We start from the raw sequence: 24,765 nt of genomic DNA on the forward strand, positions 1-24,765 counted from the left end.
GGTGGGGGCCCAACACACAAAGTGTCAAACAACTGCCAGGACAACCTCCACAGCAGCAGAGTCTTGAATTTTAGATTGCAGCCTGGCTCCCTAGCAAAGGCTGCTTTAGCAGATGCCATGACACCAAATCCACAGGGAATAACAGGGCTCCCCACTCTGCATTCCTTTCTTACTTACTCATGTTTCCACTTGTTCTGCTGTAAAACTGGAGGATGCACTGTACACACACAAGGCTTGATTAAGAGCAGTTCTCTCCATGGGATCAGACAGTGGCCAGACTCAAAGGTGCTCCCTAAACAGCATCCCCAGCTGTCAGAGCCAGGATAGTGGGATTATTTCCCAGTGGAGGTTCCCTGTCACCACACTAGAGGGCACCGCTGACAGGACAACATTCCGAGAGCCTCTCTGGGACAGTGCCCGTGGGCAAGCCCTTCCTGACAACAGCCCTGGCTGCAGACTTGTTTATAGAGTTGGGAGAGTAAATATCTGCCCTCCTGTTCAGGTTCTGAAACGTGGGAAGGCCTCGGGTTTGAGGCTCCTGAACTCGGGACAGTCAGCTGGGAATTCCACAGAGTCACGTGCAGCTTTTCCAAACACAGCCCAGCAAATGCCATCCCACCCACTGAACACACAGTGGGGCAGGGGAGCCTCGGTGGGCACAGCACCTGCAAACCAAGGACTGCAGGAACAAAAACTGAATTCATTACCTATAGAATTGTGTCCCTGAGACTTGGAGAAAGTGTTTCCTTGCCCCTTTATTTTACTGGCACCTTGTTTGGTTCCAGCAAAAGCTTTTAAAAAAACCCCACGATCCATTTTGGAGTATTTTTGTTAATCTGCTTTGGAAATTCTCTTGGGAGGAGGACTCCATGTTCTATGGGATGTGAGCATTTCATGAATTCCTAGAGAGGAAGGGACCAAACCCAGGGGTGAGTTACTGTCTGCAACAATCCATGTTTGCCTGAGAACAGGAACCTCAGTCCCTGAGTGACTCTTCCCATTCTCTCCTGCCCAGCTCCTCTGCTTCTTATCACTTGATGAGTGGTCAGAAATTCAGGAACTTCAGCCTCAGGATTTACCAAGAGCCTTGTTTTAAGGAAAAGGAAATAAAAGAATAAATTATAGGTATCCTAAGAGGAGCTCCAAAGCCAACAACTTGGCTGCTACCTGGAGAGGGTATCACTGTTACAGCCATGACTAAAACTAGTTGCATTCAGCATAAATGTATTTAGGAAAGACATGTGGGGTTGGCAACTCCAAGCACATCCATGCTGAGGGCTGGCAGAATGATGCCCTCTTAGTGTAATGCTACAATAATTCAGGTGTTCTGCCTGCTCTGCTGCAGGGAGGTGACTGGGAGGTTTAAATTGCAGTGCACACTTACTCCTTCCAGACCAGCAGTGTGGGTGCCCTGACTGGCAATCCCAGCTGAGCAAGGTGGAGCACACACAGAGCAGGGCACTGGCTCTGTTTGGAAGACTAGAAAAAAGGAAGATAAGGAAACTGTAAAAATACCACCCACTACACAGTTTCAGTATTCAGCAAAACTCATCACTGCCAAGGGGCTGTTTTAAGCAGCAAGGCTGAGCTGCACCTTGAAGCACTGACAGTGATAAAAGAGAGTGCACCCAAACCCACAGTCACTGAGAAAGAGTCCAGGCAGGTCCTGGCTCCTCAGCCCTTCCCTCTCCTGCAGTGCTGGGCAGGAGATGTGAGCAGTGCACGTTTAGAGTGTGCCAGGACCAAAATAGACACTTGGACTTAGGCAGCAGCTCAGCCCTTTGCTGGAGGAGCCCTTTGGAGATGGTGCCCGAGTTCCTGTGGTAAGCAAAGAAAGGAAAAACATTCAGCTCATGAGAACTCTGTGCATCTGCACACCCTATTCCAGATCAGGCAGGAACTGCCCCAGGGAGGCTGCACACTTGTGCTTCTATAAATTGGAGTGACATTTGCTGTCTTGCTAAGCTGAGGTGGCACTGCTCTAAGTGGCACTGAAAGATTAAAAAGTTCACACACTGGAAACAGACTTACTGGGACATCCACTTAGCCACTCTCTTTTCTAATGAGATAGTGGGTAAAATCTCATCAGTGGGCTTTAGAGATCTAGTCATGGCAACACCTTTGGTCAGATAAAGAGGATGGATTAAAAAAGGCAGCAATCAGAACTGAGTAGAACTGCCTCCCCTAACTCCTGCCCTGGTGTTAATCTCTGGTGTCATAAACATTTTTACAGTTTGTCATTCCAGAACTACCAACTCAAAAAGTCCCAAGTTGCATTTTACTAAATTTCTTGGGTTCCTAGTTGGATTTATTTCTATAACCTCTTAATTTTGAAATACAGCTTGACATCATCACTTCAATCCAAGTAAAATGAAGGTAAATTAAAATAAACATCAAATATCCTCTGCACTAATGGACTTTGAAGTCCTGGTAGTCCAAAAAGCTTCCTAAGCATAATACAGAAGCCAGGAAAGCAGGACAATGTAGAGTATGATGCAGAAGTTACCAAATTAGTAGTGAATTCTTCTCATTTCTCAGGGATAGCAACCCTGGATTTTCATCAGCACAAGCATCAAAAGTACCAGCAAATCAGTCACACTCAGCAAGCCCCTGTTACAGCATCTAAGGCCACCAGCACTGCTGGAATTAAACCTGCTCAGGGTGACCCTGCCTTGGGCTGCATCATCTCCAGAGGTCCTTTCCAACCCTACCAATTCTGTGATTCCGTGAAACTTCACAACCTGCAGCTGCCGGAGCTCCAGTGCTTCCTTTCAGGTACAAAACAGCACAGAACCTCCCGCATTCACTCCTCACCTTCTACATGTCACCTCCCCTCAGCTTTGCATTGCCTTAACTGGCAGCAGTCAGCGGAGTGAGGGAAAAACGGGGAGAGAAGGCAGGAAACGGGGTGTGTGTGCGAAGCCTTTAAGCTTCTCCCGACTTTCGGAGCTCCTCCCGACTTTTGGAGTTTCCCCCGACTCTTGGAGTGCCTCCCAACTTTCGGATTTACCCCGACTTTCGGAGTTTCCTCCGGACTTTTGGAATTCCTCCCCACTTTGGGAGCGCCCCCGTCCCGCCTCCCCGGGGGCACAGCCCCGCCCGCCCCGCGGCGGCTCCTCCCCGGGGCCGGGGCGCCGTTTAAGGCGCTGCCGGGGGCGGCCCCGCTCGCTGCAGTCCCGGCCATGGCCCGAGAGCGCGGCCCGCCCGCGGAGCCCCGTGCGTGGGGCTGGCTGGGCGCGGGGCTGTGGCCCGCGCTCTTCGTGGCGCTCCTGGCCACCATCGTCGCCTGGTTCTGGTACGGCGGCAGCGACGGGCGAGAGGGGCCGCGGCCGAAGAGAGGAGCGGCGGAGGGCGCAGGTATCGCGGAGCGGCGGCCGAGCCTGGCAGGGCTGCGGGTTGCAGCTCCTCGGCTTGACCATCGTCCCCAACTGTCACCTGCAGGGGATGCTGAGGCCAGCGCGGGGGGCACGGCTGCAGGAGAGGATCCGGCGGGAGTGCCCAGGGAAGAGATGAACCATGTCCCGAGTGAGCCTGCGGAGGCGGAGCGGCTGATCCCGAAGCAGGATGCCACCGACGCCAGGGAGCATCCAGATGATACGGCCGGCAGGGAGGAAGGGGACGTGGGAGCGCAGGTGGGACAGGCAAGTGATGGATGGTGCGTGATGAACTTGGCGGGACCCTCTGAGGAGAACTGTAAGGACAGAAGTGAGGAGCATCCGGGCCAGCCAGCTGAGAGTAGGGACTTGGACCATGAAGAGTGGGAAGTTGTTTCTGAGCACCTGGTCGAGGGGGAGGCTGGCAGGGATGGCAGCATGGCAGACTCCGACAGCAGGGAGTGGGAACAAGGAGACTGCTGCGATGGGGACCTGAGGGCCAAGAGGGTTGCAGCCGTGCCCCCCATGTTCCAGAACATCCACGTGGCTTTCCGGGTGCACTACATCACACACTCCGCGGCTCAGCTCATCGGGGTCACCGGGGACCACGAGTGTCTGGGCCAGTGGCACAGCTACGTCCCCCTCAAGCGTGACAAGGATGGCTTCTGGTCCGAGTGCATCAGTCTGCCTGCAGACACCAGACTGGAGTGGAAGTTTATCTTGGTGGAGGACGGGAAGGTCAGACGCTGGGAAGAATGCGGTAACAGGACCCTAGTGACTGAACACGAAGATCAAATTGTTCATCAGTGGTGGGGATACCATTAACGGGCTGTTGGAAGCTGCTGATCTAGTGGCAAACCTGCCTAGATGAGTCACCGAGCCCCTAAACCTTAGGGGGGGCTCCCCTGCTGCAGTAGGAGACCCTCTGGAGCGCAGAGCTCTGGAAATCCCGTACGGAACCCGGCTAAACCCGGCTGTGAGCAGCACAGCTCTGCCATCCCCCTTAGGAAATCACGTGGCAACTTGGAAAATCACCTCGGAACGGGTGCTGAAGAGATACAAGGCAGGCTGAGAAGGCAGGAGCAGCGTTCCAAGCACCTGCCTGTCCAGGTAAATCTGGACCCTGGACTTGAGTTTGTGCTGCTTTGAGTGGGGCTGTGGGATGCACCTTGGTACCAATGGCTTGGGAAGCATTCTGGGAAGTGTGGTTACCAACACTGTAATAGGAACCTAAGTGTTTTAATTAATGTAATGTGTTAAGTAAACAATAAACACTCTCAGATCAACATCCTGTTACCAACTGACCAGTGACCTGACTCATTTTGGTAACCGTGACCCACGTGAGCTGCTTGACCTGGAATGTTAGTGCTAAGGAATTGCTGCTGAAAGGTGCCCTGCACTCTTGGGAATAACAAAAGGTTGAACCCCCAAATAGTTCATCCTCTACCCCCTACTGTCCAGCACTCACGTGGGCTCAAATGAAAGGCTTGGCAGACAGCTCCTGTCCTGCTGAGAGGAGAGCAAAGGTCAGAGAGGACTGTCTGGGCTTAATGAATTACTTTGTCAAGGGTGGGAGCTGGCTTTAGAAAAACCCTGGAATGCTGGGATGGCCAGGGAATAGGGTTCTGGCTGGAACAGAGGCAGGTGGCATATGCTGCCTACTGAAGAACAGTACCACAGTATTGTTAGCAAATACTTAAACTTCTATTTGTTTTTTTTAAGACTCGGCTTTTCAGCACAAATTTGAGTTTTCAGCACAAACACTGATTTTCATTTTCTCATGTGAAACAAGCTCAGTTGCAGTCTTTGCCCTCGGCCTTCCCAACAGTGATCTGAAGCTGACAATATGCCTGACACACAGAGGTGCAGCTGAAATAGAAGCTGATCTTTGAAATCACTGAAGTCAAAGCAAAATGTCTCCTTTCAAGGTGCTTACAAATCTCTTCCCTATTAATGCAAGCTCTTCAAATAGGGAGATACCATCAACTTAAAAAATACTTGTTGCTGCCACTGCCATTTGAGCATATTTACACACACTTTTGAGGCTTGTCTGAGGAGATTAACTGTGCTATTAGATTAAGTTATTCACTAGAAAGCCACTTAGCCTACACTAGAATAGATTCCCTAATGCAGGGATGAACATGTCAAACAGACATCTCTCAACTGAGAGCAATTATTTTTTAATTAAACACCCTGTGCTTTGATCCCACAGACAACTCACAGTCCTCACGATTGGATCATCTTGCTGAATGATCAAGTGTGGTTTCTACAAAGCCCTGCACTGAACTTTTGCTACCACCCCTAAATTATTATGCCATTCACACCCCTGCTTGCCCAGCAGGGCCTATACTGTGTAAAATTAAATATTATGGGTATGGTGAAAGAAAGAAGTCTGGATTTCAGTGTTTCTGATTAGTAATTTCTCCAAGTTCACAGAGATGTTCTCTCGTTATTGAACAATATATTGACTCAAGCATCAAGGTAGATTTAAACCAAGTTGCCTTGCTGCATAAAAATAATGATGGTGGAGTGGCTAATACCTGTTCAGTACAATGTCCTGGCTGTGAGACTTGTGCAGCTACATCTGAGAAACAGATTCTTGTCATTCCTGTGTGGGTCTAACAGCCTCTGGAGATCACCAAGCCAATAATGAACTGCCTCACTCACAGCTTAGCCAGGCCTGCAGCCACAGAGTCCTCACAGCAAACTTGTGACAAATTTGATTGTTTTTTGGGAGGAATGCAATGTGCTGCTGCCTGGGAAGCAGTTTGTGTCCAAATGCTGAATGGTGCAGCTGGATGGTGTGCTGTGCAGCCTCAGGGGGCTGGGCATGGACCCTTTCAAACCCCTACAGAAACCTGCATGGCAACTTGTTTGCTTTGCAAAACCCATGCCCGTCCCACGCTCTCTCTGGGAGTTGAACTTACTCTTTGGAGTCTCTCCACAGATCAGCCTGGCATTGGGTTTTCTCTCTTAGGGCTTGGCTGCCATCTGGGACAAGCTTTTCCTGGCAGTCCTCCTGTGCCATCCACCTGCATGACACGGGATAACCAAGTGCTGTGAGGGCTGCAGAGTGCAGGATGTGCAGCTGCTCCTGCTGCCTCCCCAGGCCAACCCTGTGCCGGCTGCTGAGACAGGGAGGAAGCCCAGCCCTGGATTCCAGCAAAAGGATGTCCCCCCTGAGCTCTGCCTCTCTGCTCTCCCCACCTGCTCCCTGCCCTTGGCACAGAGATGCAGCCTCTGCAACTCTTTTTAGCTTGGCTCCTTGAACACAACTGAGAGTTGTGACCTTTGCCAGCCTGCTGAGACTCTGATTCTCTACACCTGACCCTCTTCTGAGGAAAATTTGGGTAGACTTGTCCAATATGTATAGACTGTGACACACAAGCCATCTAAAATGATCCTTTCCTTTTTATTACATCCCATTCCCAGGAAAGAGGAGATGCCTTTATCAATATTTTGACTGAGCTTGCAACACTGTTGCAAAATTGATCAGAAACAGTGGAAAAACTGTTAGGAAATATAAAAAGAAATTGCCTGAATGGAAATACTCTCAACAGTAACTGAGGACAGTTTAGGAACAACTCACTAATTTCTTCTCCCCATAAAAGACTCCAACCAAAACTTGATGAGTCTGCTTAAAGGAATCATGGTATAGGATGAAATGCAAACTGAAAGGGGGGGAATTTAGGGTAGATAGACAGGAGAAATCCTTCCCTGTGAGGGTGGGCAGGCCCTGGCAGAGGTTGCCCAGAGAAGCTGTGGCTGCCCCATCCCTGGGAGTGTCCAAGGCCAAGGTTTTTGTTTCACTTGGATTTATTTCTACTCCTCTGTACTCTCTGCTCACTACAAAGTAAAAACCATAAACAAGATTTAAAAAACCCTGGAAGAACTTTTATTATTAATCTTTAAAAACCCTGACATCTTTAAGCACAAAGTACCTACATGAAAGCACTCACTACTGTAGAGGTGTCTTCACTTGGGAGAGCTTTTTCTCCTTTTCCTTGGATTTCTTTGTCTTCACCTCCCAAGTTCTGGGCACTGGTGATGTGGCTGAAAATAGCAGCAAGAAGGGATTAGCTGAACACCAACTCATGCTCCAAAGCCTGAGGCCTCAGGTGCAGCCACCTGAAGCTTCCCAATATCCTCCCCCAGCTGATCAAGCCCTTAAAAATGCAGCTTCAGTTTGCAATTCTTTATGTGAATATGGAAAAATCCACTGAGGATACCAATGCATGGCAAAGAATAAAAAGGAGAACACTCATCTTTTTGACTCATAAAAATAACTGGACTAGTTTTTCCTCCACCAGGCCACTTGCACATCCCTGACACACACAGACTCTGTGATGTGGGGGAATAATTTCCCAAATCCATGCAAACAAGGACTTAAAGGGGCAATAATAAAAAAGTGCAGAGAAAAGAAATGCCATCTTACTTGGCATCCTGCCAGCTCAGGAGCTCATGGAACTATGTTTTGGGAGCCAAGAGGATCTTGCAGTTTCCATGGAAGTGTCAGCAGCTTGTTGAAAATTCCCTTTAATTGGCCATGACAGCACAGGAGGACAGCCCTGAGCAGCTGCCATGTTTGACATGTCAAGGATCTTGAAGCTCATTAGAGTTAAGGGACATTGTGCAGTTAATCTGATTAATCCAGAAGTAGGATAATGGAGAAGTGGCTACTGCCAGCAAAACTAGTCTGTGCCAGTAAAAGATGTGAAAGTGGAGAGTTTCTGTGGGGTTTTTCAATGAAATAGGAACATTTTGGTGAATTCTGGCACCTTGGTTTTTTATCTGTAAGGATTCCACCAGGTTTTCCAGGCTTTCCATCTTGTTCTGTAGCCTCCTTGGGCTGTGATTGCCAATTTCCATGGGCTGAGAAGCTGGGGGAAAAATGTTAATAATAACAACAACAACAAAATAAAATTTAAAAGGCCACTCTAAATTATCTAAACATTCCATTTCAATCAAAGTTCACAGAAATTAAGATTTACACCAGTAGTTTCAGCAAACCCCAGAAATTTTACTAAATGTGCTACAGGAACCACAACTAAGCAGTTATTGATTTCAAGCACCTTTACAGTCTCTCTACCTCAATAAAGCAACTTACCAGGCCTTACATTCAGTGGGGTGTGTGTCATTTATCTTCCCTTTGTGTGATACATTAATTGGGTGCTACATTGTCCTCACAGTTCTTTTATCACAGAACAAACCTGCCTGAAGAAAAGGGGGAGAAGGAAAGGCACTGGCAGGAAAGCTCTTGGATGAGGAGATGGGGCTGGGTGTACCTGTGTGGGGGGCTGTGGCTGCTCCCCCTGCAGAGCCAGCATTCCTGGTGGGAGCAACATTCCAGCTCTGTGCTCTGGAGAGGCCCTGCAGACAAGGCCAGTGGTTAACAGCAAGTGCACTGGAGATTTTGCTCTGTCCCTCTCCTCCCAAGAGACTTTCCTGGGGGAGGAGGTGGAACAAGGAGCTGCTGAGCAGATGGAGGCACTTCCTAGGAGATATCCAAGCAAAGAGCAGTGAGCACACAGCCTGCTAGGAATATTCCAGCTGTTCTCCAGCCAGGACTCCCCATCCTGACTTGGAGCTCATTACAAACTCCCCTTGCTCAACTTCTCAAGGCTTCTATGTTAAAAAAACCCCACTCCTTGCAGCAGTTTTGGATGCAAGGAAAAATCCCTGGATGCTGCAGAGGGTTTGCTGGAAGGCTGACAGTAACAACCCAGGAGATTTTAATGCTCAGGTATATAAAGAGTACCCACAGCAGTTACTCCTCACAATAAACAGAGGGATTCTGGCCTGTCTCCAAAGCAGAGTGGGTTAAATTCTAACAGAGAACAATTAAAATCTATCAGTGTCTGCTGGCAATTTTCACAGAAATTTCATAGAATGGGCAAAAAGCCCAGCAGGTGGCTGAGACTTCAAACCCTGCAGCTCAAAGCCTGGTCCTTGTGTCTCTGTTTAGATCACTAAATCCTTGTCACCACAGCTGAAAAGGGCCTGACCACTCAGTACTTAGAAGGAAACCAGCAGCTTTTGCAACGAGCTGATTCCTCTCAAAAGCACACCCAAATACCCAGAGTTAAAGAGCCTGAATTCAAGTTGGAAAAGTGTGGCAGTATTTGCCATGCTAATTACACAAGACTAATGTGGAAGTTACCCATTTGTGGGTGTGTTGGTATCAGCCTCTAAGGAGCTCCTGTGCAACAAGATACAGATTTTGTACTAAGTGCAACAGACACTTTGTCCTACGCCCTAAGAAAATACACTGTTTAAACTATATTTTGTTGTAACATTCTGCAGTGTGGCACTTTGACATCAATGTGGCACAAAAGCAGCCAGTGAGAACTTACCAGGGGATGTGAAGGGCAGGGAAACATCTTGGGACTGAAGATCTGCAGTGTGTGAGCAGGAAAGATGCCTGCAAAAAGCAGAGACAAAACTTGCACATTAAGCCAAGTTTTCAGCCAGCAGCCACAGTGAGAACGTGAAGCTCTCACATGGAATCTCCAGCTCTTATACATGGAAATTAAAAGCAAATAATGTAATTAAGTTTCAGAGCTCTTTTTTGGAGGGATGAAAGCAACACCACAGGTTTGTTCTGTAATTCCCAGGAAGCTTTTAGCAGTAAAACAACACAAACAGGGCTGAGGGTGTATTAAAACAGCCTTAGAAGCTGCCTCTGCAATGAGTACTGCAAGAAGCAGGTTGCCCAGCTAAGTGAAAGCACTTCTCACTGTCCTAAACATCCTTTTCCACCATGCTTGCAATAGCAATAGTTGAGATTTGATCCTAATCAAGTCCATGACTTGTATTTTTCTTTATGAAGCAGCCTTAGGTTCTGGATTAGAAACACCAGAATTTGTGCTACACTGATTTTCCAACTTCATGTACCACTGTCACCATCCTGTGTTGGGTAAAAAGAAATAACTGCCTGCCCCAGCAATGCAAGAGGGGATATTTACACAGGGCAGGAGAAGGAGGAAGGAATCCAAAACTAAAGTAAAAGCTAAACCACCAAAAAGCAAATGGTGTAGTCACCTTTTATTTCCCTACCACCTGAAGCATCTGAGGAACCTGGTAAACAACAGAAGCTTTGGAAGCTTTCAGATTATCTCAAGCTTATGTGCAAACCCACCTTCCTTTCCAAAACACATCCTGTAGTTCCCCTGAGGCACAGGAAGAGCCAGGTCCCAGTTTTGGAGGGCACTGCAGGTACCCAGCACAGAGCAGAAACAAACCTATCACTCTTACCCTGCACTCCTCAGGGGTGCTACAGGTGATTTTCTGCCCCCATTGCCACCGAGATCCACGGAGGGAGTGGCACTGTCTGAGCTGGCTAATTCCTGAAGAATCTTCTTTAAATCCTGCAGTGGTTCTTCCTTGAAAATGCCCAGCTTGGAAAGTATCTGAAATAAAGCCATTGAGTTACAAAGTCTTTAACAAGGCACTTTGTTTGTCAGTTCTTAGCTCTGCTCAGCCAGGGGCACATGTTTGACAGTTGTCTTCTCCTTTTTAAGCTGTTCAAAGCACTGCTCCAACTGCCCTTTGCTCCACCTGGGGTTGGAACTGGCTGGAAACATTTTGCCACCATATTTTCATTGCAAAAAGAGAAATAATTTTCACTGGGAACATACTGGTTTCAGCAGGGCTCATGTGGGGAACAAATGCTCAGCTTCATAATGGGGCAAAGTGACACCACCTCAGACCAAATCCACTTTTCCCACATTCCAGCTCAGAAACCAGACTAGCACTTGGCTGTCTCAGGTGTTGGAGCTGCTTCATTTTGGACAGTACTAACTAATGATGCAGGAACCAGGAAGATTAAAGCAGGCTTTGATTCAAGTGCTTCTGCAACCTGTTTGGGCCTCACTGTGGTACTACATTAAAAATCCTTCCTGTTCCCTCCTTTACCCTGAGAGGTATAAATGGATTAACTCAAAGCAGAGAGTGGGAGTTCCTGATGCCAGGGGGAATTCACAGAAGGCAACTGTGCTTTGTTCCTCCAGGCAAATGTTTGCCACCACATCAGAAAGTAAACCAGAAAATATTACTGAAAAACATCTGTAGTAGCTTGTAGTCTCCTGCAGATTCTGAGGGGAAAATTAATGAAAATGCCTGTGGAAGATACATCAGGTCTCTTTGGGAGAGTTTTACAAAATCTACACAGAAAATAGCTTTTTTTTTTTTGTGTAAGAGATTTGAGTGGATTTTTCCTGTAAAGAAAAATCAGAGCAATGCAAGAATTTAATTTAAATCTAAAGGTAGATGTACAAAGCCAAAAGGAAGGACAAGGATGTGGATGAAACTGGTCAAAATCAGGGAAGGGCAGAGTGGAGAAAGATCCAAACATCAATCAGATGATTACATTTATCAAGAACTATGTACAAGGCTATTTTCACTGTCAAATGTAAGTGATTTACAGCAAGTAGAGTAGTAGCAAAAAACAGAGTGAAAACTAAAATAAAGAGTTTATAAATGTTATTGGTGATAGAGCTGAAAACAAACTCCTACAGCATTTTAATTGGTTGGGTTTCACACAAAGAAAACACTTCAAAGGCCACAGGAAGCTACAGAAAACTCTTCCACCTCTGGAGTTAAGAGTTCCCCCCTGGACACCCCAAGCAGATGCCCTTCCCTTCAGAAATTCCATGCTGTTCTCACCTTCTGGGACGTGCTGGTTTCCTGGGCAGGGGCTCACCTGAGGGGCAGGACTGGCCAGGGGCAGGGAGGGTGGCAGGAGGGCAGGGGCACCACGGGCCTCACCCTGCCCAAAGCAGCAGCTGAGGAGTAGCCTGGGCCCTGCAGCTCCTGTGGAAACACAGCAGAGGGTCCCCACCCGGGTCATTCCTCCTCTGAAGCACTTTTTGTATTCACATTTTGAATGTAGCAGTTTGTTTCTCCCTCAAAACCAGCACCTGGGGCTGGTCACTACAATTAATGGCAACTTCTAATAACAAAAGTAGTGTTTTCAATGTACCACTCATTTATAGAAACAGTCTCATTGCAGCCTGAATCACAGAATCCCAGACTATTCTGGGTTGGAAGGACCCACAAGGATCATCCAGTCCAACTCTCCAGTCAGTGGCCCACACAGGGGATTGAACCCACGACCTTGGCATTGAGTAGCTCATGGTTATAATTAAGGCAAAAATAAGTAATACCCTCTAATCATCTCACAAAAGTAAAGACAGAGGTTGGGCTAAATCTACTTTTTGGTTGCCCTGGCTGTAAATAGCACTTCAGAAACCTCAATTTCTGGACATGACGAGTGCAGCAATGAGGGATTCCATGTGAAAAACAGAAGGTTTCACAAGACAAACTGTTCAGAGTTCTTTGCAATAGAGTCAAACCTACAGTCAGGACACCCAGCAAATGCACCTGATATGAAGGCCACGCTGCTCACCTTGATATCCAGAGTGTGCTGCAGCCTGAGGTGCATCAGCTGCTGCTCCTGGCACTGCACTGTGCCCTGGCACTCTGCAAACTGCAGGGCTGCCTGGCAGGGAGGACACAGAGGCAGAGGTTAATGGGGGCTACACTCTTTCCTGCTCTCTCAGGAAACTAATCACAGATGCTGTTCTTAATCACAGATGCTGTTATTAATCACAGATGCTGTTATTAATCACAGATGCTGTTATTAATCCCCTGCTATCAGCACAGAAATGACCATCATGATGCTTTCCTTGACAGGCACTCAGCAATAGGACAAGGGGGCACGATGGGCTCAAGCTCTGCCAGGGGAAATTGAAGTTGGAGAGCAGAAAGAAATTCCTTGCAGAGAGAGTGCTCAGGGATTGGAATGGGCTGCCCAGAGAGGGGGTGGATTCCCCATCCCTGGAGGTTTTTCAGCTGAGCTTGGCCGTGGCACTGAGTGCCATGATCTGGTAAAGGGACTGGAGTTGGACCAAGGGTTGGACTTGATGACCTCAGAGGGCTTTTCCAACCCAATCCATTCTATGGATGTGGCACTGAGTGAGAATCCACCAGGTCTTGATCCAGCCCTACTGTGAGAATCCACCACGTCTTGATCCAACCCCACTGTGATCACCAGCCCAGGGCACTCCGTGCCCTGGGCTGGTGATCACAGTGGGGTTGGATCAAGGGTTGGACTTGATGATCTCAGAGGTCTTTTCCAGCCCAATCCATTCTATGATTCTATCACAGGATCACAAAACCACAGGACTGGTTATACCATCCTGGCAGCCATAACATGCACACCAGAATATCCCAGAAAGGACCTAATCCTGTCCCAGCCCCACGGGGCACCTCTGGGATTAGAAAATTCACCTGTGCTAATGAGGCAAAACTATACTGAAGGTTCTAGAAGGGAAGGCTGAGGACTTGGTTGACCTGTCTTTGTTAAGTTGCTGTTTAGTTAAAAAATTTACTCTGAACAGGGTGAGAATATCGGTACAAACAAGAAAGGTAAGTTTGCAGGGACAAGCCCTCAAAGAAATTTCTCACTTGGAAGGAGGTTTCACAATTAGTTTATTATTTTTTAGTTAAAGCACTTTGAGAGTGACACCTTACATAGGAATTTACATCCCAAAAAGTTAGAATCCTGAAAGGAATCCTCATGGAAGAGCAGCAGCTCAGCTGGGGGGCACCTGGGATTTCTCTGCTAGTCAGGCCAGAACTCAGCCTTAGGTATGCCAGAAACAGGTAAAAAAGGTAAAAGGCAAATAAAACAACACCATGTTTTGAAAAAATTGCCCTTGTACTGAAGAGTAGAGACAGGAGATGTGCCCAGAGCCAGGAGGGGGTTTGGAAGATCAATCCACAGCCTGTACAGTCAACCTGCTGTGAATTCCCTGCAGTTTGGATTTCCCTGAGCTAGAAAGAGTTAAATCAAGATTCTCTTAAAGAAAATAGAAGCCTTTTACCATTAAAAAACTAGACATAGCTCTTCAGGGAAGGATCTTACAGCAGCTGTGGAGAGAATTTATTAAATACAGCCTTTCTCTTTGCAGGTGACTAGAGGAAAATGCCCAGAAGTCTCTCCCAGCTCCAAGTTATTCTGAATTACCTTATCAAGGGCTGTCTCCATCTTAGACAGTCTTTCTTTCAGCTGTTTGTCTTGTGATCTCAGGATCTCCAGTTCCCCAGAAATCCTGATGTTTTCTGCTCTAATCCAGCTCAGTTTTTCACTTAGTTTACAATTTTCTCTGCTGAGGTATTGCCTCCCCTGAATTGGAAGATAAGGACAACAAAGTACTAGTCAAAACTTCATATATTATACATACTTGTTTTCTGCCATTTTTAACAAAATCCTTTTGTCTTTGAAAGATCTGTATTAACCCTTGAGAAGATCAGTTATTGCATCCTGCAGAAAGATGAGGTTTTGCAACAAGAAGACAGGTCTTACAAGGAATATAAGGAGAAGTGCAACTTTGTGAATCTTGGTGCAACAACATCTCGGATTTTAGATCCCTTTTGAAACTGGAATTTGAAGCTTTAGGATCCATGGGATCCAAAGCCAGTAAAGTACAGCTGTTGGCAACTGAGTGATTTCTTTGTCACAGAAAATGACCAAGTCAAATGATTTTTGGCCCTTCTTCGGGCCAGCTGTGCTTTTGGCCACGCGTTTCTCCCAAGACAAATTTCCCTAAATCCAGTTAAATGCTTTTACAGGGAGCTGTGGTGACCTTAGCTGTGTGAGCCATTGCCTCTTCCAAGAATTTCAGCTTGCTCTGCAGTGCATCTCTCTGCCCTCTCTCGGCTGTGATCTGCCTCTGCATTCTCGCTGCAGCTTCCGGAGCTGTAAACACAAGGTTCATTCTCCATGAACAACAACGATTAGCACTGTCAAACTCACTCAAATCCTCTTGTGAGAAAGAAAAATGTGTGATTTTGGGGGAGTTCAGTCCATAGTTACCACTGCCAGCAGATCTCTCCTTAGTTTTCAGAGCAGTCCTGGCCTGTTTCAGCTCAGCTTGGGCACATTTCAGCTGCATTTTCAGTCTCTTTGTAGTGTCTCCCATCCCCTCGATCTCACCCTGGTAATCCTTCTCCAAACCTTCAAATGCCTCTGGTGAGAGGGAAAGAAGGATTGAAATCAGAGTGGCAAAAAATGTCCATTCTTCTAGAGTGACATAACTGATCTGTCCCTGCCATGTGATAAAAGAAGTGCTTTTGAGTATTTCCTGAGATGACAGGGGTGTGCTGAGAGCAAAGCAAGTGACCAGTTGCTGTGAAGATTTAACCAAGAACTCCTTGAATTTTTGGGTCCAGTCCCTATTTTTTATGTATTTATAATAACATATTTATATTTACATATTTTAAGTATATATTATGTATTTCAATAATATATCTGAAGGCATTTCCTGTATATTAGCTGTGAACAGAGTGAGTCAGAGCACCAACTTTTAATAACATTGTAGAAAACTTACAGCAACGTTCCAGTGTAATTTGACCATAGAAGGTCAACAGGATCCACTCCTGCTCTTCAACAACACTCAGGAAAAAGGGCTCAGGTTCCTATTCTGTGATTTACCACCTCTGCTTTTTGGAGCCAGGCAGTTTGAGCTGCTGGTGCTCAGGGTGGTGGGATGGGCACAGAGATTGTGTTCCCACAGGGTGGCACAGCTCCCTGCTGTGCTGGCAGGAACCCTCTGCTGTCCCAGCAGCCATATTTGGCTCCAGGGAGAAAGCTGCTCTTTTATTTTTAACCCCAGCCCAAATTAGCAGCTGTGGGAGCTGAGCTGGGGCTCTCTACCTGCCAGGCCAGCGAGGTCTCTCCTACCAGCCTGGAGTTCATCCATGAGCTGGTCCTTTGCCTGTTGCACATCGTGAAGAGCCTGGAGCCTCTCTGTGGATGTGTTAACCAGCTGAGCCTTTTCCAGCTCCAGCTTGCTCAGTCTGGCCTCCAGTTCATGGATTTTGGCTTCTTTCTCATCCCTTGCAAGCTGCTTGCACAAAACCAACAGTATGTGGAAGATACATAATTACAAAAAGTAGCCACAAGGATGTGCAGACACCACTACCCTAAATCTCAGTTTGGGGCAAGAAATTAAAGCAGAGTACAGCAGACAGATGACTTGTGTGAACATTGGCCATGCAGCCCAAAAGGTGCAACAGAATCAGATGTGGTGGTTTTACAGCACATTTTTAACCTTACCAGGTGTAGGATATGAAAATGATTTCTACTCTCCATATTCACTCCCAATGCTCAACTCCCTCCTCACAAGAGAGGACAGAATTCCCTGTCTGGAGTGACTTTAAATAAGATGCTGACCTGCACAGGACCACCATATCCTGTATTTCTTGTCTGAGAAATAACCTGTTATAACCAGTGTCCTCAGTTTGGAAATCTGAGTGCTCCCTGCCTGCTGCTTCCCACTAACCCTCTGCATTTCTGGTTCTGTTCTGCTGTGAACACTCCTGTCACCAAGGCCATTCCAGCTCCCACCAGCCTTTTCACAGCTGCTTTCCACCAAAGGATTTATTTTTGGTAGTAACTGACAATATTGTTCTTCTCTGCCCACTAACTTAGTGTTGTTGGGATTCCAGATGCATTGCCTGACCTTCTTCAAAACCACAATATCAGCACGTGAAGGCAGAGATTTAAAAGCAGAAAATATTTACTGCCTTCAAGAGACATAAATACAGCACCATTTGCACACCTTGAGCTCTTCTGCTTTGAGCTTCCAGTCATTTATTTCCTGTATAAGCTGGGACTTCTCCACTTCCATTGCTGCTGCAGTCCAGTTGTGCTGGTCCACAGTGTGGGACATGTTACCCATTTGCTGTTGGAAGCTCTCCATGATCCTTCCCTTCTCCAACACCTGCAGTTTCAGTGTCTCACCCTCATGCAAGCAGCCCTCTCCATCCTTCAGATGCTGGAGCTCCTGGATCCTGCTGCCAGGCTGGGAATGAAGCTCCTGGATCCTGCTGCCAGGCTGGGAATGCAGCCCCTGGAGCTCCTGGATCCTGCTGCCAGGCTGGGAATGAAGCTCCTGGATTCTGCTGCCAGGCTGGGAATGCAGCCTCTGGAGCTCCTGGATCCCATTGCCAGGCTGGGAATGCAGCCCCTGGATCCTGCTGCCAGGCTGGGAATGCAGCCCCTGCAGCTCCTGGATCTCATTCCTAGGCTCGGAATGGAGCTCCTGGATCCTGCTGCCAGGCTGGGAATGCAGCCCCTACAGCTCCTGGATCTCATTCCTAGGCTGGGAATGTGGCTCCTGGAGCTCCTGGATCCCGCTGCCAGGCTGGGAATGCAGCCCCTGCAGCTCCTGGATCCTGCTGCCAGGCTGGGAATGCAGCCCCTGCAGCTCCTGGATCCTGCTGCCAGGCTGGGAATGCAGCTCCTGGATCCTGCTGCCAGGCTGGGAATGCAGCCCCTGCAGCTCCTGGATCCTGCTGCCAGGCTGGGAATGCAGCCCCTGCAGCTCCTGGATCCTGCTGCCAGGCTGGGAATGCAGCCCCTGCAGCTCCTGGCTGCTGATCCCCAGGGCTCTCTCCTCCTCCTGCACACAGGCCCTCAGACCTGTCACTGTTTTCTCAGCACCCTCCAAATCCACCTGTTTGGCTGCAAGTTCTTCAGCTTTACAAAGTGTTTCCTTGGTTGTCTCCAGCTGGACACTCAAAGAGGAGCTTCTTCTAATGCTTTAATTTTTCTCCTTAATTGCAGACATCTGAGGAATAACAACAGAGGGATCATCCAAGAGATTTGGTTATTTCTGCCTTTAGAATGTCCTGCAGTTCAGCTTTACTCATAATGCAAAGCAGGTCATCCAATTGCAGCTCATTCTGGGGGGCTTGAAGTCTGGGAAAAAGGGGAATATAAAGTCACTGTCTAGGAATCAACTTTGTCAGAAGGAATTCTGGCATGGCACTGGCTTATAAACACCAACTTCATTATCTTCTCATTAAATACTACACTAAAGCACTATGAAGGCCTTTAATCTACCAGCCCCTCTTGCAGACTTGTTCACTACCCAAAATACCACCTTGTTTGGTACATCTGGCAGCACCAAACCTTCTGCAAGTTTACAAAATGTCCTTTTGGAGGTTTCTAGCCAAAATCACTCCATTTCTCTGCAGCTCCTCAGCCTCATTTCCCTCCCTGCCTCTCCCATGCTCTGCAGCTGCTGGTTTGGGTTGGTTTTGAGCTGGTCTATGGTGATGGTGCTGTCTGTGTTCCAGTCCCAAAATTGCTTGTTTTGCTCTTTTTCTAGGCTTAGTTCTCTTTCTTTTCTACAATCTATGAGAAATTCAAGTCATTTCCCTCCTAAACACATTAAAGATTTTTTGTTCTCTTAACATTACCAGCATTCAGTGGCCCAGTTGGACACTGGAACAGGAACTGGTGCAGGGAGGAGGAGGAAGGTTGGCTAAACTAGTCTGACCTCTCCACTTTTCCTTTCAACTCCACATGTTGCTGCTGTAATTATTTTGAAGCAGGAAACATCTCATTCCTCAAGTCTTTCATGTCATTTTTATCTACCCCCAAATCAGTATAAGCCACAAAAGGAAAAATGATGCCCTGTCAACACCAAAAGCAAACCAGCAAAGCACTAAGTGTGAGGTGAAAGTGAAGGTTCCTCAGCATCTTTCATGTGATTTTTGGATTTATGACAAAGTTGAAATTAATTCTGGATGTCCTGCATTGCTAATGGAAAAGGCCTTGGGGCCTTTCACAGCTAATTCAAATTTCTGCTTAAAAAGAATCATCAAATCTAACTACAAGGTGCAAACAACACCAGCAGAAAGGAGAGGCTTTCAGAAAGGAAGTTGTTTTTCAGTACCTGCACTTGTTTTTACCAGCAATTGATGACTCTGGTCCCTCAGACTTCCAGATTCTTGGCCATACTGATCCTGTTCTGTGTGAGGTTCTGCTGCCTCAGAAGGAGGTGGGTCCAACTGCTCCTCAAGTTCTTTGACCTAAAAAAAGACAAATATTCCTTAAGAATCACCTTCATGTGATCTATTTAAAGCAGTACATAAGATTTGCTCTGGTTTTCTGTTAGGTTCTACTTGAAACAAGTCCAAATGTCATTCCCTGGGTGTAATCAGAACTGAGTTGTCTTCTTTTAGTGATTAAGTTCATTTTCATTTCAGGGTTAATTGAGGTTCTGGAGAGGAATGTGGCTTCCACCTTGATCCACAGCTCCTCAGGAATTCCTTACCTGCACCATAAACACTTAATGGAATGGGCAAAGAAGCCTCTTATTTAAAAAAGACCTTTTTTCCACAAGGGTAAATTCCTTCACTGTGAAAACACTCAGATTTTGTGTTCAGTAAGTTTTGCAAAGCTGTTTTGTGCTGGAGAAGGAGAACTTGTTCTTAAAAATAATCCAGAGTTAAGGATAATGCCCACAGTTTTTTAGAAGCAAAAAGACTCCCCTCATGTACCTGCAAGATTTGAGAAATCCCCACAGTGTTTCCTTGGCACTAATCCAAATTTGGAGACAAATCCACACACACACCTTGTTCTCAGACATCCTCTCCATTTCCAGTTTGAGAAACTGGGGGTTCCAAGTCACTGACTTGATGTGGATCTGCTGAATTTGGGGATCTTGCTTGTTCCCTAAGGGAAGTTTGAGGTGGGGAAATGAGAAACTGTAAGACCCACGAAAGGAGAAGCAGCCCCAGCCTCCTGATTCTCACATGGCTGTGTTGCCTCTCTTTTACACTGCAAGATTTTGTGGATTTTGTTTTATTTTCCCCTTTTTAATTCATTTCACAGTTTATACAAGGAGGGCTTGATTTGAAGAAAACCACTGAGAAGCCCAAAGCACAGGGCAGGGAGCAGGAGCAGCAGAATCCTTCTCTCAAATTAAGGCTGCTCCCAACATTTTGTACACTCTAATCAAACACCAGACTGAATGATCTCCCTCCATCAGGCTGTGGGTGTTATTTTCAAGCACTGTCAGCCTCACCAGCCAGTGCTGCCACCTCCTGCTCACACTCACTGCTCCCAAAAACAAAATACTGGTTACAATTTTCATCCTGGCAAACAGAAACTTCTTTCAGTGGTCAGAGATGTAATAATTTTGATGCTCTGTTATTAAGTATTGAGTTATCAACCCTTTTATTCTGAGGAGGTTACTGTACAACTCCTGTGGTTAGCAGGGCAAATTAGGGCTCCTCAACCAAAGCTCTAAGTGAAATTAGCAAGAAAAAGCTGATTTAACCATCAAAATTATTACTTTCAATCTTTCCTGTTAAGAGTGGAACTGGTGTCCCAACAAATCCTACGTGCCCACCTAAGGGACAAATCACAGAAAAGCAAAGGATAAAGATTCTTCCACAACAGTAGTTTGGAGGCAGGAAATAAATCAGGAAATTGTTGGCATGGAAGGGGAAAGCAGCAGAAAGTCATGAGCAAATAAACATCTGGATGGAACAATTATTAAAACAACAAACAATTCTTGCTACCCTCTAGTCACCCCACCCCAAATACCATCATCATAAATTACCTGTGGAACATGTGACATGAATTTTTATTCATTATGTTTAAAGAACAAAAAAAAATGGAGAACAGGTACCTGACTTGATGCTGCTGAAGCAAAAGCTCTCTCTGGGTCTGTGAATCTTTTCTCAGTGCCTGAAGTTCCTCTTCCACCTGTTGAGAAGAGATGACAGTGCAAACCCCCAAAGAAAAAGCAGTGCAAGCAGCAGCTTCCAAAGTGTAATTTCCTTCCTTTTTCTGCCCCCCTGAGCTGTGGAAATGTGCATGGCACAAATGCCAGCAATAAACCCAGTTTCAGCAGTACCAACAAACCCAGCACCAGCCAGGGTGACATTTGCACCTCTTTGTGCCACAACCCTTCCCTTGGGCCAGGTCAGGAGTTCTCAAAACTATCTCCTAAAAACCAGAACAGAGAGTGCTGGAAGGAAAACCAGCACTTTCTTCACATACCAGGAGCACCTTTCCTTTGAGAAGTGCCACCTCAGAGCCCAAACCTCTCAGGACACTGACAATTGCTGTGCTCAGGCTGTGGGTGAGCAGCTGGGAATATTCCCATGCTCCCACAGATTCCTGCCTGGGCTGTCTCTGGAGTCCATCAGGATGCCATGGAATTCCACAAGCACTTCCCTGTGGCTGTGGAGCAGCTGCTTAGTTGGGCTCAGTCTCCCTCAGCATCTCCTCCTGCACTTCCAGCTCTCAAATAGCACTTTTTTCAGCTGTAGCTTTTCATTCTCTTGCCTCTGCAATTCCTTGTGCCTGAATTTGGAAACAAAACAAAACAGTTTAGAAAGGAGGGTCCACGTGGATTTTTATCCTGATGGGTGTAACACTTCTGTTGGTTTTTACAAGTAAATAAGAAGATGTTTTCTACACCAAGATGCCACAGGCTTATTCCTGAAGAGAAATTTCTCCCTCTGTGATTCTCCAAGCCCAAACAGACACCCTCAATAATACACATCTGTCTTGGCCTTCATTCCTGGTATCCAGAAGGGCATCCCTTTCCAACTGCACTTCCACCAGTTTGCTCTCTAAGTCAGCAATCATCAGACTTAAACTGATTTTCTGCTGCTCAGTGGTCTAAAGGAGAAAGCAAATAAACCAAAAACCCCAAACTAAACCAGCCAAAAAACTAAATACATAATCTAAAAAAAAAAAAAGACACCACTCCAACAGGACCCTTCTAAATTACACAACAGTCTGCAAATTGCAGGAATTTATTCCCCAAGTTGGTTCTGAAATCTGTGTAATGCTCACCCACTCTGGGCATGCTGTCCCTGTCAGAAGATTCCTCATGACACAAAGAATCCATCACTGATTCCACTGGGACTGTGGTGGTTTCTTCAGATCCTTTTGTTTGTCTTCCCAGTGTCTCCCTGCAGAACAACACATGGAAATATTCCTGCATTTGCATCAGCACATCCTGAAAACTCCTGGGGTTTCATTCTGTGCCATTACTGATAAAAACAGATCCATGGACACAGAGGCAAACCCACCACCTTTTCCTCACCCTTTTCCAAGAAGGACAGTTCAGTTTGACTTACCAGGGTCTAAATGAATCAGGAAATAAATCTAAATTTAAATTTAAATTTAAATTTAAAACTTTAATAAATTTAAAGTAAAGTTTTAGAAAGAAAAACACCATCCCTGGTGTCAGCTGGTCATTGATTTTCTGACACATTATTCAGCCTTTTGTGGGAGAAACTTTTACATATTATAGAACTGTATATAAAAATCATTAAACCAACCATTGCCTTCTGTGGGAGGGAAAAAAAAATCAACCAACAGAGTAAAAATCCCTGAATTTTCACAACTCTCACTTGTTTCTCTCCTCTTACAAGTCTTTTGTCAGGATGAACCCAGATGGAGTTTATGCAATACCATCTTCACAGGGGGTTTCCAGACACAGAATCTTTCTACAAGAAACCCTGAAGATGAGATTTCCATAAATGAAGATTTATTTTTTTTGATTTTGCCTCCAAATGTTGTCTCAATCTACTTGACTGAAGCCAAGTGGGACTTTTCCCCTTCACAGAAGTGCTTTAGGTATGGCAAAAGAAAAGGGAAATTCAACTCAGGGGTGAACCAAAGGTGGTGAAATTGAGATTTGGATGTCTTGATTTTTGGGAGTGTGATTGCAAATAACAGCCCTTTTAGGACAAGTCTGTGAAGCTTCTCCTCGGGGGAAAAGGAGAAAAGAATAAAACATGATAAAAGAAGGAGGGAAAGGAAAGCAAGGAGGGAAAGGGAAGCAAGGAGGGAAAGGGAAGCAAGGAGGGAAAGGGAAGCAAGGAGGGAAAGGGAAGCAAGGAGGGAAAGGAAAGCAAGGAGGAGGAGGAGGAAAGGAAAGAAAGGAGGAGGAGGAGGAAAGGAAAGAAAGGAGGAGGGAAAAGAGGAGAAAAAAGAGGAGGAGGAAAAGAAGGACGGAAAGAAAGGAGAGGAAAATAAGGAGGAGGGAAAGAGAGGAAAAGAAGGAGGAGGGAAAGAAAGGAGAGGAAAAGAAGGAGAAGGGGAAGAAAGAAGGAGGGGAAAAGAAGAAGGAGGGAAAGAAAGAAGGAGAGGAAAAGAAGGAGGAGGGGAAAAAGGGAGAGGAAAAGAAAGGAAGGAGTGAAAGAAAGAGGAGGAGGAAAAGGAGGGGAAAAGGAAATACACAGCAGACACGAAAGAGATTAGAAAGAGGAGAGAAAAGACAGAAAACAAAAAGAATAAGACAATAAGAAGGCAAAAAAAAAGCAGAAAAATCTCTTCCTCGGCGGCAGCTTTGAGGAACAGACGGGTGTTACTGACGGGCCGCCCTTCCCGCCCTGGCCCTGAGCGCGGGAACCCCGCGCCCCTCAGGCCGCCATGACACCCGCACCTGCGCTCCCCGGGGCGCCTCGGGCAGCGCCGCCTCCCGCTCCTCCTCCCCGGGGAAGGGCCATCCCGCGCCGCCTCCCGCGCCGCCTCCCGCTCCTCCTCCCCGGGGAAGGGCCATCCCGCGCCGCCTTCCGCTCCTCCTCCCCGGGAAAGGGCCATCCCGCGCCGACTCCCGCTCCTCCGGGAGCTGCCTTTCGCTCCTCCGGGACCGCCTCCCGCATCCCGGTGCCGATCAGGGCAGCGGGGCCGCCGCGCCCCTCAGCGCCAAAGTGGCCGCTCCCCCTCACGCCGTGGGCACCATGTTGGGGTTTGGGGCTCCGGGTGTTGTAATGGTGCTCCCTGAGGTTGGGGGTAAAAATGCCCTCACACCGGGCAGGGAAGAGCCTGCGTCATATTCCTTGTGGGTTGTGGCTGGCAAGGTGGCGCATTTTGTGGGGGGACACGAGCTGGTTGAAGACAGAATTTGGGGTGAGGAGGCTTCTGATTCAGGGATCCCTTAAGAAAAAGGATTTTATCCCTTCTCCATAAGATCATATGGTCTTTGCTAATTTTTAATCAGAACTGTACTAACTTCGTATTTTATATTAATTTTTGATTTCAGCTTGTACCTTAGTTTGTCAGTGATCTTAACCATGCAGAGCTTTAGACAAAGAGCAATTTAACCCTGTAAGCTGAACTTTGAGAAATAACCCTAAACCTTGTTTAGATTAAAGGCTAAACTGTAAGAAATAAATCAGAAAACCTATCTAGGTTGAGGGTTGAAGCTGTAACATTGTTTAGTTAAAAGAAAATATAAAGATGCAGAGATTAGAGCAACCCATGAGATCTGCTAAAAGTCACCCAAAATATTCTCCTTAACTTTGGGGAGAGTTTTCAATTATAACTAAGTATATAAACCTGGAAAACAAAAGTCTTGTTGAACATGTTGAACATGAATTATCCCACATATTCCCAGCACTGGATAAAAGGAAGAATTTTGTTCTATTCTACTGGATTTGATTGTTTCCTTCAATCACTTCCTCCCGCCAGAGAAAAAGGTCAGGAATGAAAACAGAAGTGTCTTTATTTTTGCACCAATCTTGTCAAAGATGAGATATTTTGTGTTCCCAAAAGCGACTGCCT

The 24,765-nt window shown here is 46.6% G+C and overlaps 2 protein-coding genes across 2 annotated transcripts; one reads left to right on the forward strand and one right to left on the reverse strand.

Annotated features, from left to right (window-relative positions):
* The first annotated feature begins 3,166 nt into the window (after nucleotides 1-3,166).
* Nucleotides 3,167-4,656, forward strand: STBD1 (starch binding domain 1). The gene is made up of 2 exons (XM_071555053.1): nucleotides 3,167-3,357; nucleotides 3,442-4,656. Exons 1-2 carry the CDS (start codon nucleotides 3,183-3,185, stop codon nucleotides 4,197-4,199), a joined length of 933 nt encoding a protein of 310 aa, XP_071411154.1. The 5' UTR covers nucleotides 3,167-3,182; the 3' UTR covers nucleotides 4,200-4,656.
* Nucleotides 4,657-6,327: 1,671 nt separating this feature from the next.
* CCDC158 (coiled-coil domain containing 158) lies at nucleotides 6,328-23,761 on the reverse strand. Its single transcript, XM_071555738.1, is given in 24 exon segments — nucleotides 6,328-6,406; nucleotides 7,320-7,427; nucleotides 8,153-8,324; nucleotides 8,660-8,868; nucleotides 9,728-9,795; nucleotides 10,629-10,783; nucleotides 12,141-12,185; nucleotides 12,781-12,873; nucleotides 14,404-14,562; nucleotides 15,023-15,135; nucleotides 15,253-15,405; nucleotides 16,093-16,282; nucleotides 17,000-17,264; nucleotides 17,808-18,010; nucleotides 18,303-18,309; nucleotides 18,405-18,579; nucleotides 19,130-19,259; nucleotides 19,805-19,829; nucleotides 19,831-19,905; nucleotides 20,867-20,943; nucleotides 21,241-21,316; nucleotides 21,478-21,550; nucleotides 21,771-21,867; nucleotides 23,645-23,761. Coding segments are annotated over 23 exon segments (2,772 nt in total). The 3' UTR covers nucleotides 6,328-6,406; nucleotides 7,320-7,332.
* Between the last annotated feature and the right edge of the window lie 1,004 nt (nucleotides 23,762-24,765).

Source organism: Pithys albifrons, chromosome 5 (assembly GCF_047495875.1).
Source record: "Pithys albifrons albifrons isolate INPA30051 chromosome 5, PitAlb_v1, whole genome shotgun sequence".
Taxonomy (NCBI): Eukaryota; Metazoa; Chordata; class Aves; order Passeriformes; family Thamnophilidae; genus Pithys; species Pithys albifrons.

Excerpts from the sequence above, each read along its gene's own strand:
- STBD1 (XM_071555053.1), top strand. The coding sequence starts at position 3,183 with ATGGCCCGAGAGCGCGGCCCGCCCGCGGAGCCCCGTGCGTGGGGCTGG. Across the intron at positions 3,358-3,441 it reads AGGAGCGGCGGAGGGCGCAG|GGGATGCTGAGGCCAGCGCG; the intron begins GTATCGCGGAGC and ends TGTCACCTGCAG.